The sequence below is a fragment of the Chlorocebus sabaeus genome, chromosome 17 (assembly GCF_047675955.1).
Source record: "Chlorocebus sabaeus isolate Y175 chromosome 17, mChlSab1.0.hap1, whole genome shotgun sequence".
Taxonomy (NCBI): domain Eukaryota; kingdom Metazoa; phylum Chordata; class Mammalia; order Primates; family Cercopithecidae; genus Chlorocebus; species Chlorocebus sabaeus.
Genome location: NC_132920.1, coordinates 60151572 through 60170890, shown reverse-complemented (window position 1 = coordinate 60170890; position 19319 = coordinate 60151572). Strand labels below are relative to the sequence as shown.

The 19319-nt window shown below is 36.1% G+C and overlaps 1 protein-coding gene across 9 annotated transcripts in view; it reads left to right on the top strand.

Annotated features, from left to right (window-relative positions):
* RAB23 (RAB23, member RAS oncogene family) overlaps positions 1-17879 on the top strand; it is a 35081-nt gene extending 17202 nt beyond the window's left edge. For all 9 annotated transcript variants that reach the window (XM_073006110.1, XM_073006106.1, XM_073006108.1 and 6 more), the window contains 4 exons: positions 8166-8322; positions 9905-9987; positions 10925-11017; positions 14294-17879. In XM_073006110.1, coding sequence (XP_072862211.1) covers positions 8166-8322; positions 9905-9987; positions 10925-11017; positions 14294-14433 — 473 coding nt within the window. In that variant the 3' untranslated portion in view covers positions 14434-17879. The remainder of the gene's footprint in view (positions 1-8165; positions 8323-9904; positions 9988-10924; positions 11018-14293) is intronic.
* The last annotated feature ends 1440 nt before the right edge of the window (positions 17880-19319 follow it).

The window sequence follows — 19319 nt, the reverse complement described above, 5'->3', positions numbered from 1 at the left end:
TCAGATGCTATAACTTTATACTCTGACCTTAAGTAATGGATGAAATTCTGCATATATATACATACACACACACGCGCACATATATATTTTTTATATATACTTAATATATATGCGTGTATATATGTATACATATTACATATATACATATATATGTATATATTAAGTGTATATATGTATATATGTGTATATACACATAAAGTATATATTTATAAATGCAAATATCTATATGTGTATATGTACACATATATTTATAAATATAAACAGATGTATATATACACATATATGTGTATGTAAACATGTCTGTGTACATATGTACACATATATGTATATGTGTGTATATATACATATATCTATATTTATAAATATAAATGATTTTGCTTAAAGGTATTTGCTCTGTGAACTAGAAGCCCCAGGAAAGTAGGATCTACCTTGTTTTTAGTTTCCCCCATGACTGTTTCTCTAGATTTGAAGTTTTATTCAGAAAATGTATATTAAGTGTCTCCGTTGTTCTAGGGATATAATAGGCATAGTAAACCTTGCCCTGGCTTCTTTGTCTTAACTTGTATTTATATTCATGTAATAACATTGCTTAGAAATATATCTGAAAAGTTTCCTTTAAGATAATTATCTTTTTTACTTCTCAAATCTCCTTTTGTTTTCTCCTTTTAAATCTACTCTTTGGTATCATAAAAATTAAAATATATTCTATCTTAGTAGAATGCTAGTAGTTGAATACTAAACAGTCCTAAAGAACAGATGATATGGAAGCAGTTATGAATTATTTTTTCAAAGTCTCTTTAAACATCCTGTATTGAAAGATACAGGTTTAATGAAACTGAAATAATAATGTGTACAATGGAAATTCTTCTGACTTCTTCATGGAAGTCTTCTTTAATATGTCACTTTGCCCAACTTGAAAGGGAGCCTATGTTTGTGTGTCCTGGATTATCAGAGAAGAAGTACTTGAAAATAGAATAGATATATTGAATAGCGGTATACCAGTATATGTCTCTTGAAGAAATCTATATATATATGAAAGTTCCAAGTGACAGTGTTATGAACTTTGAGGTACAGTTTCATATAAACACATAATTTCTTCTTTTAGACAGGATTTACCACTGATTTTATTGAAGTGGCTTGCTTCTTTATTTACAAATTTATACCAGTTATATAAAATAGATATACTTGAGAAATTGGGTGAATTCAAGTAACTTTTGAATATATAGCTTATTTTTTTCACTTTTGAAAATGTAGGATTTATTGTAATAATGACAACTAAGGTTTAATAATTGTACTAACATATAAATGACCAGAGAAGTTGCCTTTCTAAATTGGTAACAAGGAAACTTGACTTCCACTGCCTGCTCGAAAACACATTTTGGTTTCTTGCCACCACTACTTACCACCATTTACTGTGTACTTTAAGGCCTCCCATCCACAGTAGCTTTGGTTATTCTCTATGGCTACCAGTTTGGATCCTGAGCACCTGTATCATGGTGTAAGGTTGAGAATTACGTTTTTACTACCCCAAGCCATTCTTGGAGTAGATGGTATTGTTTTTTTCTCCCAAGGCTCTGTCATTCAAGTAGATGATATTTTAATCAAATTGTGAATTTCATCAGCCTTGACAGTATTGATTAACAGGTCCTAAATGTACAGTTTTATTCTTGAGTAAAAGTTATTTGTATTTTTTAATGGGGTTATTACCACTACCTTCCCCATACACTCAGGAAAAAAGTAAACATAAAACCTACGTGGAAATACCAAAAAGTAGTAGTATTAATTGAGATTTTCATTATTTTACTTTTATCTACTGAACTTTGTCTTCTAAATTCTCTGCATGAAATGTCTGTTCTTTTTCTTTAGGAAATAGATAGGCTGGCCTATTCCTTTGTAAGCTTTTGACAGTTTGATGTGGCAGTTACTACTTTTTAACCAATAGGATTATTTCTAGAGAATATATTTGACATTATGTTTCTGTAATTTAAAAAGGCAAAACTGGCTGGGGGCAGTGGCTCAGGCCTGTAATCCCAGCACTTTGGGAGGCTGCAGCAGGCAGATCACCTGAGGTCAGGAGTTCGACACCAGCCTAGCCAATATGGTAAAACCATGTCTCTACTAAAAATACAAAAATTAGCCTCGTATGGTGGCGCACACCTGTAATCTCAGTACTGGGGAGGCTGAGGCATGAGAATAGCTTGAACCCGGGAGGCAGAGGTTGCAGTGAGCCGAGATCATGCCACTGCACTCCAGCCTGGGCGATAAAGCAAGACTCTGTCTCAAAAAAAAAAAAGGCCTATCTTAGTAATTTAACTTTTTTTTTTAGCCGACTATATTAAAATGGCAAAGAGGGTGAGATACTGAGACAGGTCCTCAGTTTCAACAACTTCTTTTTCTAAATGGTAAAAATAAACATTTATCACAATACAATATGAATTAAAGAAAAAACAGCAATTATACATAAAATTGAAAAAACAGTGTATTGAACATTATTTTATGTTTTCCCTTTGGGAAACCTCTTTGGGGTTCCATTAAAATGCTTTCGGTTGCTGCCAAAGAAAAGGAATTTCAAACTGGCTTAAAACTACAGAGATTTACTGATTTGATAGAAAAGTCTGGAAATAGTATCCCTTTTAGTTATTTGTTCAGCCTATAACCTTACTGATTCTCCCGGCTTTGTCTCCTCTCTGTGTGAGGTACCTCCTCATGTTGATTTCCTTTTGGGTTGCAAGATTACCACCAGGAGCAATGAAGGCCACATGCTTTTGTTTACATCCTTGGGGAGAGAGGGTTACTTCCCACAGCAGTGGTTCAGATGCCCTGAGCTTTTCTCTGACTAGACCACCCTTGACCTAATTGCAATAATGAGAGGGATGTGATTAACTGACTTGGATTGCATTGTTCTCCTTGCCACCACCACAACTCCCACCTCCAGCAGAGAATAGGTTTAGTCTACCTAAACCATATGGCTACTATACAGTGGGGAAAAGGTGTTCTTAGGGAGAGATGCCACCTAGGCAGTCAGACAGTATCTGCTGCTGGTACAGATTTATATAGTGATGAAATTAAATAGAAATAAAAGTAAGAGAAAGTAAGGGCTAGAAAGAATGAATTAAGATACAAATTTAGTGGTAGAAACACTATGCCATATACAGTTATGACTTGCAGATTTAAATCCAAGAAATGTGTTATTAATGATGCATAAAAATCAAACTAAAATTTTAAAAAGAAAAATCTTATTATAGTTCATTTAAAAGACCCATTATATCAAAGCCATTGCTCAGAGGTATTATTATGGACTTGGAATGCTGGCCTAATTGTATAGTGAGAGATTTTGAAACAAGACCTTCTTGTAAATAGGTTACAACAGAGCACAGATTAGGAAGCCTCTGGGATCCCAAAAGGTTTCTCTAAAGCTTTTTAGAAAGTCGACTCTAGGCAGTAGGAACCAGGGCTTTTAGTTAGTACAGAAAGATACAGACAACATGAAATAGATTTTTGTTACAGTTTTTTTACTGTTGACTTTGGTTTGTAGGAGAGGAAAAATATCTTTTTCCTTCTACTCTTTTTGGTCCTTGATTGGGTCTCTAACAAAGGATAGATTAACAAGAGAAAAGCTTACAAATTTATTTAATGTAAGTTTTAAGTGACAAAGGAGCCTTCATAAGGAAATGAAAACCCAAATAAACAGTTAAACCTGAGCGTTTTTATACCAGGTTTGAGGAAAAGTGCAAAGTCGTTGAAGAATGTGATAGGACAAATAGGAGCTAAGAGCAGTAAACTGGAGGAAACTTAGCAAGATTCATCAGCAGAGGTTCATTCAGATTCCTTTTGGTGTCCCTCTCTCTTCAGAAATGAGGATTCTCCTTTCCTCTGGGTATAGGGAGGTCACCTCTCACCTGAGGGGCTTATGACCTCCTTCAGGTGAAGGTCAGAAAATCCTTCCTTTGGGAGGCCGAGGTGGGTGGATCACCTGAGGTCAGGAGTTCAAGACCAGCCTGGCCAACATGGCGAAATCCCATCTCTCCTAAAAGTATAGAAAAATTAATTGAGTGTGGTGGTGGGCACCTGTAATCTCAGCTACTCAGGAGGCTGAGGCAGGAGAGTCACTTGAACCCAGGAGGCAGAGGCTGCAGAGAACCAAGATCATGCCACTGCACTCCAGCCTGGGTGACAGAGCAAGGTTCCATCTCAAAAAAAAAAAAAGAAAAAAGAAAAGAAAAAGAAAGAAAATCCTTCCTGAATTTTATGACCTGCTTCAGTGGAGAAGGGGCTGGGGGAGATCAAAGTGACCCTCCTGCTTCTGCTGTTTTCTCAGATTCCTTCAGCTTAAAATATTCAGTACATCAAGGTGCTATATTTTAGTTTAGCATGTCCAGAGCCCCATTACTGGTATCTCTTAGATGTGGTTCATCTCTGCCCCTATGAAATTCCTGTGCATTCTTTGCCCTGCCACTGGGGGAAGCACAGTTCCTTCCCCATATAGCTCTCTGCTTTTTGTCTGTTGGTTTTGATTTTTCACTGTCACTCTTAGCCATTGCATCTTTCTCAGGCTTGAATCAAGGCTTCACTAATCCCAAATGTCCCCCAGTTGCCGGAAATACAAAACATCCTCCTTAATTGGTCTTGCCAGCATCCGTTCTTTAAGGTTTGAGATGAAGGAGGTGGTGATAGCACCCTCGTCCATTCTACCACACCTTTTTGCAGGAGAGAGGGTTTGGAGTACAGTACTTCCTCTAAAGAAATTCTTTACAGATCCCTTTTCTTTCTAAACCCCTTCTCATATTAAAAAAAAAAGAAATTTCTTGACGTGCTTGAGGGTGTTCCAGAGTTGTGTAGCAGGATCATCAGCCGTTTGCTTTCTAAATTATGCAAATGATGATCTGTCTTATAAATCTTGGAATCTTTTATGTGTTTCATGCTTCATTGGTACCTCAGTCAAAAAAAATTTTTTTTTTTTAAAAAAAGGGTGGAGGGTAAGGTGTCATCTTTTGAGCTTTTTAAAATAAATACTAGAAAGGGCTTTTTGGTCATTAGGATTTTTCCAAACATAAAAGAACCATGATGAATCACAGTTTGACAACGTGTTTTAACTGTCTGGATGGAAGATGATATTCAGTTAGAGGAAATGGAAACAAGTGGTTGTCCAACATTCGTCAGAATTACTGTCACCGTAAAAGTCATCCATAAAAAGCGATCCAGTTGATTTTGTTTCCATTTTAGTAATATATTGAGGTCAAATCAGACAAGGTGGTGCAGCGTTTGATAGAAAGGCTTGGTATCACGTGAACATCCTGCTTTGGCGATTTGTGTACCATTCTTTCTAGAGATTGTAATTTATCTTCTAGGACTTATTTTTGCGATCTTTTTTCAGATTTTTTATTTCCTGCAGTTCTTGTTTTTTGATTTTGTTGTTTATACCGTACAAATCCATTTTTCTCCTGTGGTTTACTAGTCATATATTCTCTTATTCTTAAGGTGATTGCCTTAAATTTAAGGCACTTACTGTCTTAGTTTGAGCATCTCTGTGCCCTCCCACTGTCCCACGTGAGCGGGGCAGGTTTATCTGGGACATGATCGCAGGAAGTATAGTGAAAGACTAGGGAGAATGAGGCAAGGAAGGGAGAAAAACCAGTGAAGTGTTCTAAGTATCACTGTGGGCCACTGGGGCTCAGTCTCCCTGAGGAACCATGAAGAGAGGCGTCAGGAGCCCAGCAAAGGGAGGCTGAGGTGTTACTTCCACCCCGCGAGAGGTATCACTTCCCCCTTGGGGATGTATCAGAAAAGCCCCCAGCAGAACAGCAGAGCCCCCTGCAGCATAGGCTGGAGGTAGGGCAGGAGCAACTGGCACAGGAACTGTCTTCCAGTGCTGCACTGAAGCCCGGCTGAGGGGACATGCCATGCATGCGGCCACAGGCCTCAGCTGTAGGGTTTGTTTATTTTCCTCCCTTGATTATGTAAACATCTTCCCTTTCTTCACACAAGCACTTTGGCACATTCCCACATTTCTCTGGTCTCTCCCCATTCTGTCCCCTGCTAAATAATTTTGGGGTTGTTGTGGACATACTTTATCTTTTGATCTTTGATTTTTTTAAATAACGTTGAGCTTTTCTTAATCATTCTTACTGCCTATATCTCTGGAACTATCTGGGTTTTTTTTTCCCATCATATATGCTTCCTCTAAGAGCTTTTTATGGTTAAGTGTCTGAGACCTTGAACACTTGGAAATACCCTGTTGTGCCCTCAAATTTAAATGGCAGTGAGCTGGACATAAAGCTGTAGGCTTAAAGGTAATTCACTGAGTTTTATGATAAAGAACAAATTTTTTTCTTTTTCTTTTTTTTTTTTATTTGAGACAGAGTCTCTCACCCTTTTGCCCGCGCTGGAGTGCAGTGGCACAATCACAGCTCACCGCAGCCTCAACCTTCCAGGCTCAAGCAGTCCTCCCACCTCAGTCACCTGAGTAGCTGGGACTATAGGCGTGCGCCACCACGCCTGGCTGATTTTTGTATTTTTTGTAGAGATGGGGTTTTGCCATGTTGCCCAGGCTGGTCTCGAACTCCTGCGCTCAAGCGATTCACCTGCCTTGGCCTCTGAAAGTGCTGGAATTACAGGTGTGAGCCACCGTGCCCAGCACAGTTTCTTAAAATATAATTACATAATGTTTTTTTTTAAATTTGCGGTTGAGGTAAATATTACAGCTCAAGTAAATATAAGTGTATTTATCAGTATGCTAATGTGATCTCTTCAGTTTTATTTTCCCAGACATTCTGAGAAGGTCTCAGGGTGTCTTTGTCTCTCTCTTTCTGCATTTTGATTAATTCATTTATTATTTGGATTAAAACCTGTTTTTAGGCCAGGCACAGTCACTCACACCTGTAATCCCAGCACTCTGGGAGGCTGAGGCAGGCAGATTGCTGGAGCTCAGGAGTTTGAGACCAGCCTGGGCAACATTGGGAGACCTCATCTCTACAAAAAAACAAAGAAACAAACAAACAAAAAACAAAGAATTAGCTGTGCATGATGGCACGCTCCTGTAGTCCCAGTTACTCGAGAGGCTGAGGGGTAAGGGGTCATCTTTTGAGCTTTTTAAAATAAATATTAGAAAGGGCTTTTTGGTCATGTATCTCCCCCCAGTGATATATAGATATATAGACTATTTTTGGCTCTAGAGTGTCTTAGACAGCCCAGACATATCTTGAGTCTTAGTGGAAAACTTTTATACCAGAGGGATCTGTAAGGAAGGAGTAATGTTAAGAAAACATGCCTTGATTTCAGGAAATCCTCTTGACCCCCAGGATGATTTTCTCTTGTTGCTTACATGCCTGCTTTTATCACCATGCTACCTGAATCAATAGCTAATAATTTATAAAACTGCTTCTTCTAAGAGGTTTCTGCTTATTTTTAGTCTTTGATATTATCAGCCTAAAATGACAGTTGATAGTTAAAATATTGTCAATGGACACAGTATGAGTGGGTAAAATTATGTAGTTAAACAGGGTAAAACTAAGTTTCCCCCACCTCTCTCTCTTTCTCTCTCTCTCTCTCTCTCTCTATATATATATATGTGTGTGTGTGTGTGTGTGTGTGTGTGTATGTGTGTGTATATAACTCTTGGTATTGGCTTTTGAAATTATGTTCCTTAGGATCGCTGGTATTCTACTGAAATAAAATAATACAATTTATTTAAAAAGTGAATCGAATGAGCAAATTATGATTTTTTCTCATAAATTTTTCTTAAATCCTTGCTGAAAGAAATTAAGCAAATGACAAATTTTTCTGAAATCTGCACTGAAAGAAATTAAGAAGCAAATTAACAAGAAGAATTTGGCAACAACCTCTAATTTTAGTTTACTATTCTCTCTAGCCTTTATAATGGAATTAAATCAGTATTTTATGGTATTCCAAAAAGAATGTGTATGGTTTTGAGGGTACTTTGACAGTTGAACACATTTGAGAACCACTGTTTTTGGTAAAAATGAAAATAGAGTTTATATGTTGAAAAGTAGAGTGGTACAAAGATGAGTTCAACATTTATTTACATAAAAGTTGTTCTGAGTGGATAAAAGTTGCCCCCATTCTGCATGAGATTGTGTTATTAATGTAAATGTAATATGTTAATGTAAATAACTTGATTGATTGATTTATTGACTGTGAACTTACAGGAGCCCAGGCTTGTGTGCTCGTGTTTTCTACCACAGATAGGGAATCTTTTGAAGCAGTTTCCAGTTGGAGAGAGAAAGTAGTAGCTGAAGTGGGAGATATACCAACTGTACTTGTACAAAACAAGATTGATCTCTTGGATGATTCTTGTATAAAGAAGTAAGACGGCTATTTTTGGGGGAGGAGGGACAGTAATTCTATAAAGTTAAGACATTTTAATTTTTGCATAGTTTTACAGGATCTAGGAAAAATTCTATACGTTCATTTTGAAGGCTTTAATTACTTAAATATTTTAATTTACTTAAAATTTCTATGAGCTATTCTGTGTGATTGGTTTGGGTTAAAAAATTCATTCTGATTCCTAAGTAGAGAAAATTAAAGGAATAAAATTTGAAGGCTCTTTTAGAATTTCTTGTCTTTGCACAAGAAATCTAATTCTTCATGTTAAGTCAAACCTTAATATACTAAGAATGTTAAGAAAAGCATTCCTAGATTTTGTAATATCCAGACTAAGTAGCTATTCTTGTTGATGAATTTTAATTAAGGGTTCAGATTCATATTGTTTTGTATATTCAGAACTCTTATGCTCAAATTTGTGAGCAGATAATTTCTGTTTATAAATATTTACTCATTGCATTATTAATATTTTTGCTAGCTTTGAAAATATTTGCTTGGTTTTTACCTTTTTTTAAAGTCGTCTTATCTTAGTTATCTGTTGCTATATAACAAATTAACCCAAAACTTAGTATCTTAAAACAACAGACATCTATTATATCACAGTTTCTGTAGGTCAGGAATTTGGGAGTGGCTTAGCTGGTGGTTTTTCATGAAGCTGCAGTCGAGATGTTGGCTAGGCCTCTTCTCACAGAAAGGCTTCACTGGTGCTGGACCATCCATTTCTATGATGGCTTATTCACTTGGCAGGAAGCCTTAGTTCCTTGTCAGATGGTCCTCTCCTGTTCTCACAACACGGCGGCTGTTTCTGCCAGAGTGGGTGATCCAAGAGAGAGCAAGACAGAAGCCCAGTGTTTCTTATGGCCCAGTCTTAGAAGTCACATACTGTCCCTTGTATGTTAGTGAACACCCAGACCAACCTTGATTACAGTGTCGGAGGAGACTACCCAAGGGGCTGAAGACCAGAAGCCAGGGGAATAGCGGGAGCCTATGGGGTATGTTTACAACTCTCTAATGACATTAATATCAGGAGTCCACAACCAGGACTCCTGATAAAACTAAAATTAGGAGTACAATTTGGAGATACAGTCATTAATATAGTGACTTCGGATTTAGGCAGCAAAATTGTTTCATGGCCAGTAAGAATAAAATGAGTAATTCACTATAAGATTTTTAGAGTTTAACTACAAGTGTTCTTAGGAGGAGAGAAAATTAATTCAAATATTATATAAAGAAAAGTGATATTTTCTTATTTTAGGGCTACAGATTAATGACTTTATAGAAAAGTCTTCTGTGTACACATACGGTATAATAGTTGGTGTTTATTTCTCAAGAGTAGTGAAGACTAAAATCAGTTCAGGCACTAAGTGAAAATATAGCTTTCAACTGATTTTACTTAATTGGGCATTGATATCAAGCTCCTTTAAAAAGAAATATGAAAATTTTCTAAAAGATCTGATCCCCCTTCCCTGCCAAACTGTATTCAGTAAATGTAATTAAAAGTGATTTAAAAAACAAGCTATCAGAAGGCACCTTTGTAAAGTTTTTTTTTTTAATTGATGTGCAGTGAGGAAGCTGAGGCACTGGCAAAAAGGTTAAAGTTAAGGTTCTACAGAACATCAGTGAAAGAAGATCTAAATGTGAATGAAGGTAAATTGCCTTTTAAGGCTACCTATTGCAAAAAAAATTTTATTCTTGCGCTTTTAAAATTGTGTTGTTTAGAAATTATATTTATAATGAGAACAAGTTTTTTTGTCACCTAACATTACGTAGAATTTAAAGGCATTCTATTTTTTTTCATTAGTGCTTAATTATTTACTAATGCCCTTGAATACTTTTCATCCTGGTGAGGTTTTCCATTTTATTATTATCTTTGAAAAATGTAAGCTATGTATGTAGAGTAGATGCAGTGTATGTAGAGTAGATGCAGTGTGTGTAGAGTAGATGCAGTGTGTGTAGAGTAGATGCAGTGTGTGTAGAGTAGATGCAGTGTGTGTAGAGTAGATGCAGTGTGTGTAGAGTAGATGCATAGGTGGTTTTGATGCCTACCTGTTAAAAATAACTTAGTTGTTTTAGAACTCCACGTAGTCGATATTCCACTAGTAGTTACAATGACTTTAATTTGTTTAATAGTATTTCCTAGTTTAAGAAAGTGAAATTAGAGAAAGATGATCAGTTATTTTTCTCATTCTAGAATTGCTAATTATTTAGACTGCAACTAGATATTCTCTTGGATGTCTGTTTTGGATACTTTTCTTCACATAAAGAAAGTAGAAATCTTTTCAAGCCTGAGTCCGTTTAGTGTTGTTTAATATTAATCACTATTCAGATACTTAGAAGAGCCAATCACTACAAGTATTATTTCACTCATTTACTAATAAAATACCATTACACATTTGTTAATGTTATCATTGTACTCAGATACTGCCCAAATAATTTTTAAAAGTTGAATTTTTAACTAGATTGTATGCTCCTAATTCTAACTTTAAACTTGTTTAGTAAGTATAAATATTATAAATGATGTGAAATAACAGATTTACATGCATAAATCATTGACCTGGTTCTGGATGTTTTCTTTTTATTCCAGTTTTTAAGTATTTGGCTGAAAAACACCTTCAGAAACTCAAACAACAAATAGCTGAGGATCCAGAGCTAATGCATTCAAGTAGTAACAAAATTGGTAAGCACCTAGGACATTTTAGCCCATGTTTACTTGGTAAGGTTGTTTTCCATTCATTATTATTATATTTACCTTAAAAAATACATATAATATGCTAATTTCTTTCAGAAATGTGATTTAAAAGTGATTATTAAACTGATAACTCTGATTGTAAACTGGTAAGTATCAGGTCTCTTGTTAAAAGGTATATTGCGTTAATGGGGTTTTTTTGCCATTGAATTTTATAAATCCATCTGATAGATTAAACACAGCAGAGATAAAGACTTTTTGTAAAGATCTGTCCTGTATATAAAGGAGCTTTATAACACTCATTCTTCTGAATCTATACTTATACTGGCTCTTACCTTTTCCTTTTCTTACCATCTTGCTTATTACCCATTACTAAGTTTGCTTTTTCTTATGTTAAATGCTAGCAAAACTTTAGCATTCCCTGAAGAACAAGTGTGTTGTATTCTCTTACACAATAACTGCCTGACCATGTCTCTCTTCTTGGTTTGGATTCCAGGAAAATGAGAGCCAAAGTTGCTGGTTCTAAATCTTTTGTATAGTCTCTTAAGGAATTCATATCTGTATTCCGTCCCCCTTCAGTACATACATAGAAACAAACACATTATTTTCTAGACCTGTTTTAACTTAGATTTTTCCTGGATTCTGGCTTTTTTTTTTTTTTCCTGACTTCGCCATTTTCATTGCAAAATTTCTTGCCATCAGAGACCTTAAATGCTTTGTGAACACAGGACACTTACAGTAAGCCTCTACCTGGTGTGGTCTCCTTGGCCCCACTCTTGTCTTCTTCATATCTACTGATTAATGCTTTATCTAATAAGACTTATTGTGGAACAAAGTAAATGCAGATTCTCTTCATTCCAACATTTAAAGATGGTTTTGCCCTTCCTTCTGTGCAGCCTCCTGCCACACCATTATATATATGTACCCCATTTACTGGTTCTCTCAGAGGTCTTGATCTTTTCTGAGTATGCCCCATGCTTTCTTGCTTCTTCACTTTTGGTCATTTTTTTTTCTTCTATTGAGAATGACCTTTTTCCCATCTTCTGTCGAAGGAACACTTCATTCCTCAAGGCTTTTCTAGAAAGTTCTCAGTTGTGTATCTGCCTGCCTGAAGAACACACAGCCTCCATACTTTTTCTTTCTTTCTTTTTTTAAGTAAAGAAACATGCTCTCACTGTGTTGCCCAGGCTGGTTTTGAACTCCTGGACTCAAGTGATCCTCCTGCCTCGGCTTCCCAAAGTGTTGGGATTATAGGTGTGAGCCACTGCCCAGCCTCCATCTTCTAAAAGAATAGACATCTAAGTCCAGGGCATTGCCAAGTGCCCAGTTCTACCTTCTTCATGTAGTTTTTCCTTTCTTATGTATCAGATGCAATCTGTCCTTCCTTTGAACCTTCTGTAAGATTTTGTCTCTTTTATGACACTTAACATATAATTTCATATGGCATTACTTGTTTACTGTCTTGTCTTACTACATTGTAAACTTCTTGTGGGTGAGAATTGGTCTTAGTCACCTTTGTATCCCTGACAGTATCTTTGGCCCAGAATTTTGTGTGTCATGGATGCTAAATCATTCATAAATTGGAGATTTCATTTTGTGAATACCACAGTTCAAAATGGAAACTATAAAGTTCTTTATCTTTTAGCTACTCATCACTTTTATCTGTGGGCCTTTTTTTTACTGTTTTAGCACAAGTAGGAAAAACCTATCTTACTAGTATTAACACAGAATCTCACAAATAGCTGGGTGTGGTTGCTCGTGCCTATAATCCCAGCTATTTGGGAGGTTGAAGCAGGAGGACTGCTTGAGGCCAAGAGTTTGAGACCAGCTTAGACAACATAGCAATATCCTCTCTCTTAAAAAAAAAGGAAAAATTAGCTGATGGCACATTCCCGTGCCTGTAGTCCCAGTTACCCAGGAGGCTGAGGCAAGACTGCTGGAGCCCAGGAGTTGAAGGCTGCAATGAGCTATGATTGCACCACTGCACTCCAGCCTGGTGACAGAGCAAGACCCCGTCTCTTAAATTAAAACACACACACCCCTCACAAATACTGTTGTTACTGTTGTTAACTAAAAGTTAGGTATTCTTGAGGAAGTGACATGATGTGAAGTTAATAAGTTATTAAAATTATCGCATTTGCCGGGCGCAGTGGCTTATGCCTGTAATCCCAGCACACCTGTAATCCCAGACGGGTGGATTGCCTGAGCTCAGTAGTTTGAGACCAGCCTAGGCAACATAGTGAAACCCTGTCTCTACAATAAAATACAAAAAATTAGCCGGGCGTGGCGGCGGACGGCTGTAGTCCCAGCTACTCGGGAGGCTGAGGCGAGAATCACTTGAGTCTGAGAGACAGAAGTTGCAGTGAGCTGAAATCACGCGACTGCACTCCAGCCTGGCAACAGAGCGAGACTCCGTCTCCAAAAAATAAATAAATAAAATTATTGTATTTAGTGATTTCAAATGTCAAAGATAAATTGTTAGTCAAAAGATGCAGAACATTGTGTAGAATATGCCACAACTTAGGTAGAAAAGAGTATATGCATTTTAGCTTATATATGCATAAATTGTATCTGGATGGATAAGTAGGAAGAGTAATAACATGCATACCTTAGGGGAGGAAAACTGGCAAGGGGTGAAAATCTGGGTGAAAAAGAGCCCTAATGTGACCGCTTTTATAGCCTTGGAACTTTGTACCATGTGTATTAGCTATTAAAACTAAAACAAAAGCTTTCAAATCATAAATCTGTGTCCATTGATGTATGAATGGATAAGCAAAATGTAGTATATACATGCAATGGAATATTATTCACCGTTAAAAAGGAAGGAAATGCTTCAGGTTCTAACGTCGGATGAACCTTGAAGACATTATGCTAAATGAAATAAGTCAGTCACAAAAAGACACTATTATTCCATTTATATAAGGTAGAGTAGTTAAAATCATAAGAGACAGAAGATAGAATGGTGGTTGCTAAGGTCTGCAGGGAGGGGGAATGGGAGTTACTGTTTAATGGGTATGGAGTTTCAGTTTTAAAGATGAAGAATTATGGAGATGGACAGGGGTGATCGTTCCACAACATTACAGATGTATTTAATACCACTGAACCGTATGCCTAAAAATGGTTAAGATGGTAAATTTGGTTGGATTTTACTGCAATTGTAAAGATACTGTAAATACTTGAAAATACTACTTTTACTAACAAGCTGGATGCAACAGGTAACTCTGAGGCGTGTCAGTGGCAATCACTGTTTTCCTTCAATTTATACAGGTGTGTTTAATACATCTGGTGGAAGTCACTCGGGTCAGAATTCAAGTACCCTCAATGGTGGAGATGTCATCAATCTTAGACCCAACAAACAAAGGACCAAGAAAAACAGAAATCCTTTTAGCGGCTGTAGCATACCCTAAGATGTTTTGGGAGGAAAATAATTGAATTACATTGTGCAGTTCATTAAGAAACCCATCCAGCTGTCATGGTATGTTACAGGTTTTCAGCAGACTGCACCTAATGGCTCCCTGAAAGTGACAGACTTAAATATTGCTCTGCAGTGCTTTTCAGAATGTAGAGTGAGACCTCTGGTGGAAAAATTATCGCCCTGTGGACTCCTTTAATTTTTTTTACATTAGACGAAGCTTCTCCTATTTTTAAACAAATGCTATAAGAAATTTCAAACACAGGTTTTGCTGAATTTTAAATGCTGGAAAACATAAATGAAATGCCTAAATATATTGTTACAGATTTTAATACTATGGATCAAGGAAGGATAGCATTCTTTTCCTGAAATTGATCATCTAGCTTTTCTGCGAAATAATATTGAATCTGAATACTTTCACAAAATAATACTGAAAGGTAAACCCTAAATCTTGCCAGCCTGCATTAGTATTTCGGCATTGGTACTTGTGCAATATCTGTGTAATGTAGAATGTGAGTTGTGCATGCAGATGTCTGGTACTGGAGTAAGCTGAAGGTATGTGCAGTATTTAAGAAAATGTACATTCTAATTCACTTATAAAACCATTTACATATTGTTTATATGTTTTTATTTTCAAATGAGAAACTCTAGACATATATTTTGCAAAATGAGCTTGGGTTTAAAAAGCGCTTTGTGCCAAAAATATCATACCTAATTTTTATAGTGCTTTACTATCAGAATTTATAGTTTATTATATCTTTTAAAAGCAGTAAGCAGTTTCCGTCTGACAGCATAGATAAAAGAGGAGTATAGGAATTTGAATGCTAGAGCATCTCCCAGGTGAGCCTTATTGCAAAATCTTTTTCGTATAGTCACCCATAAGCATGGTGAGCTCCTGCTGTCATAAGATCAGCCAAAGCCCCTTAAGAAGGTACACAGCACATCTGCAATCATTCAGGAGGTCCTGTGAAGTGTGGTGATACATGTAACACCTTTTGCTGCTCACTGAGAACCCAGCTTTGAACTTACAAGATTATACTAACCATTTTAAAAGTGCACAAAAATACTATTATTAGTCTTAACTAAAATTACAGATTTTATAATGCCCTGCAATTCTAAACCATCCTTTTGTTTACACATTTTTGTATGATATTTTAAGATTATCACTTCAAAATTTCTATAACCTTCAGTTTGTATAGCACTTTCTCAGGAGCTGTCAGTCCCACATACAAAATCATTTCTTTTACAAAATGATTTAACATGGAATCATGTGTCAGAGCATAAATTTTGTCACTTGGGACAGTAGCTTTCCAGCTAAGATAATTGCGTGAACTCTGTGAAAACTGATTATCACTCATCAATGGCTTTATTTTTAACCTATAAATAACCCCTTTCAATATACCTGGTTTTTACAGCATTTCAAAATATGTAAAAATAACTTTTCTTGGAAAATGTGTCATGAAGTCATTTTTCATTATTTGTACTAAAAAATGTTTTACGTGCGCCTTTCGTGTTTTCTCTTGTTTTTTGTTTTTTAAGTCTTCCATCTGCACTCTCCTCGTCCTCCTAATGTTGAGAAAATCAAATTTCCTGGGTGTGTCCTTGTTAAGTGATCAAAAGTAAATGTTCTCTTTGCCATTTTAGATTGAAAAATAAACTAAAAAGAGTAAATTTTGCTTTTCATTATATTGAAATGATCTGGCATTATCTATTTCACAGTAATATAAAATGTTTATTCTTATGTCACCAGTTGTCACCACTCCCTTTGCTGACAATGACATAGGTTTTGGGGGCAAAACTCAATTCCTAACAGTGGATACTGCTAATGAGTCATCTTTTCTACTCTCTTCAAATTGTCTCTTTAATTTTTGCACAAAATATTTTACAGTAAATAGTCTTTTGGTCTTTATTGGCAGAAAAATCACTTGTTATATGTGTTCTAGTTGTTTTTCATATTAGTTGTGTGGCTAAAGGCATGTTACCTGTATTTAAAAAGGTAATCTCTGAGGATAGTTGCAGTTCCTGTAATATTTGCAATATAATTTTATGTACTTAGTTTTATCTTTTTTAAAATAAGAACTGAAGAGAGATCTGTTACATATTTGAATTTTTAATTTGCACTGCCATATTTTAAAACTAACCATAATTAGTCATTTAAAATAATTAAGTAGGCCTGAAAGTCAGCCATATGTTAATTTCTCAATTTAATCAATTCTTAAAGCTTTCAAAAATTGACATTTTTTTCCAAGACCCTTCATTCTCTTAAATAACTTTAATTATTTTATGAAACCATGTATACTGAAGAAAAACTTTTCCAAGATTCCAGGTGATTGTGCATTTGTGCTCTAATCTACTTTTTTAACATTACGGCTAATCTTTTGCATAGACATATTGCTGTGGAATAATTGCCGTATTTCCAAGTTCCTCAGGTTTCCCTTTCCATTTCCAGTCTCTATGAATTAAATAGTATACAGAATAACCCACATAAGGCAATATAGTTAAATAAAACCAGGTTAAATGATTTCCTTTGTATCTGCCCAAAGTTGATAGCACACATGTATTTTTTCAAAATAAAGCTAAAACTACCAAAAAGAGGATGAAAGCTTTCCTCATTATGGAGTGAAGTTTTAGGTGGTTGCTTTAGAAGTTGGCAGTGCAGTGCTCAGAAAGAACTCTCAACATGTACTCCTTGGACCTGTGAGTTTTAGGAAATTGGACCTTTTCTGAAGATCTTAGAATAGGGAGTTGGCCTTAGGACCTAGTGTCCCAACTTAGTGTTGGACCCTTTTAATATAACATATTGTTAATTATTAGCACCCTTTTCAAAACCTTTGGAATAGTTACTGGTAACCTGATAAAATGTTCCCATTAATCTGTCATTAGTCTGTCTGTTTCTCTGAAGACAAAATGAACTGATGAGGTGAAAGCTTGTTCCACGTGGCACTTACCTAACGAACAGGACTTACTCAGTTTTAACTGTTAAGAATGTCATGTGTACTATTGTCACTCCTTACGTTTTCAGCTATAAAACATGTAAGTCTATCATCATACAGATGAATTCATTTGCTAACAAAATATTTAAAACCGGCAGTAGACTCTGAAATATTCAATCATAAAACTCCTGGCTAACTGGATGATTTGGCTATAATAATCTTTATTAGGTGGTACTTCTTTTCATCTCTCTCTCAAAATATCTACAGTAGGATGTTAGTAAATGGTCTTTTAAAAATAAAAAATTTGGGATAAAAGGAAAACTGAATTCCTTCTATATTTTTGTTACTAATAAATAATGCTTTTGTAAATTTGAATGGAAAACCACTTGTATGTATTGCTATTTGGTTGCAGTTATACTCTGGAGCTTAATTTAAAACACTACTCAATAAAAATTTCATGAAGGATGAATTCCAATAATCAAAAAATAAATGTATTTCAAAGCTAAAATTTTGTGTGATATGTATGATTGTATCAACAGTGTGGAACTAAATAGTAAAATATATAATGCAACTTCTTTAAAGATCAAAGCAACCTAAAATTATTTCATATTTCAGATACTCTGCCAATAGTTAATAACCTCATTATATTGAAAGCAGTGCTAACAAGAAATGGCAGGAGGGCTACCCTAAAATTGTTTATTATATGCTGGGAATGGTATGGAATTGAGATAGGGCAAAACATACTCTATATGCACTTACAGTCCATATAAAAGACAATAGTTTAAATGAGGGTAAAAATGTGACTCAGGAGATTGATCATCATTTGAAAATAAATTATACACCCATTCTTATAAATAAAAATACATGTTAAGAATCAACACATTGGCCAGGCACGGTGGCTCATGCCTGTAATCCCTGCACTTTGGGAGGCTAAGGTAGGCGGATCACAAGGTCAGGAGTTCGAGACCGGCCTGGCTAATATGGTGAAACCCTGTCTCTACTAAAAATACAAAAATTTAGCCAGGCATGGTGGCATGCATCTGTAGTCCCATCTACTTGGGAGGCTGAGGCAGGAGAATCGCTTGAACCTGGGAGGTGGAGGTTGCAGTGAGCTGAGATCGTGCCACTGCACTCCAGCCTGGGCAACAGAGCAAGACACTGTTTCAAAAAAACCAAAAAGAAACCTCATGAAGTAAACGAAAGAAACTATAGAAACTGCCTCCCTAGAATATATTCGACACTAAACGTCTACAAAATGTTTGTTCCCTTTCCTTCACAGTCTCTTTTCTCTAACTCATACTTCACAGTGTTCCTTGCTACAGTGGATATGTCTTCTACTTGTCAGATAGCCTGGGTGACAGAGTGAGACTCAAAAAAACCCAAAAAAACAAAAAACTGGAGATTCCCTGCCCTTTAGATGTGGCTCTAGGTACAGAATGCTGGAGACACTGCAAACCAGGGACCCCAAGCAGCTTGGAAATGTGGATCATAGCTCTTCAAGTCTGTGATCAGAAATTAGTGACCTCCAAAAAAAACTCCATTGCAAAAAAAATGGGAAAAACAATGCTAAGAATACCAAGGTCAAGGAGGCAGAACCAGAATAATTTGTGGTAGAAAAAGTCCTGGGCTGATGTGGAAGCCATGGGAAGCAGGGAGCAGTAGTAGTTCCCAGAGTGGAAGGGATTTACGAATGCTGACAATACTTGAGAACTTGAAGAAAACCTGACTATCCATTTCTTAATTTTCAAAAAGCTGGTCAAGAAAAAAATGATGCGCACAAAAAAATCATCTCACAGCCTGATGACAGCAAATCAGAGTCTGCTAACAAACCAAGTGGCTTTGCCATAGATAGAATTAATGTTTCCCATGAAATGGAAAGATTTAAATAAGGCAGAGTTGGAGCTGGCAAAGGAAGTAACATAAATGTCTTCAGATTTTAACTGCTTTT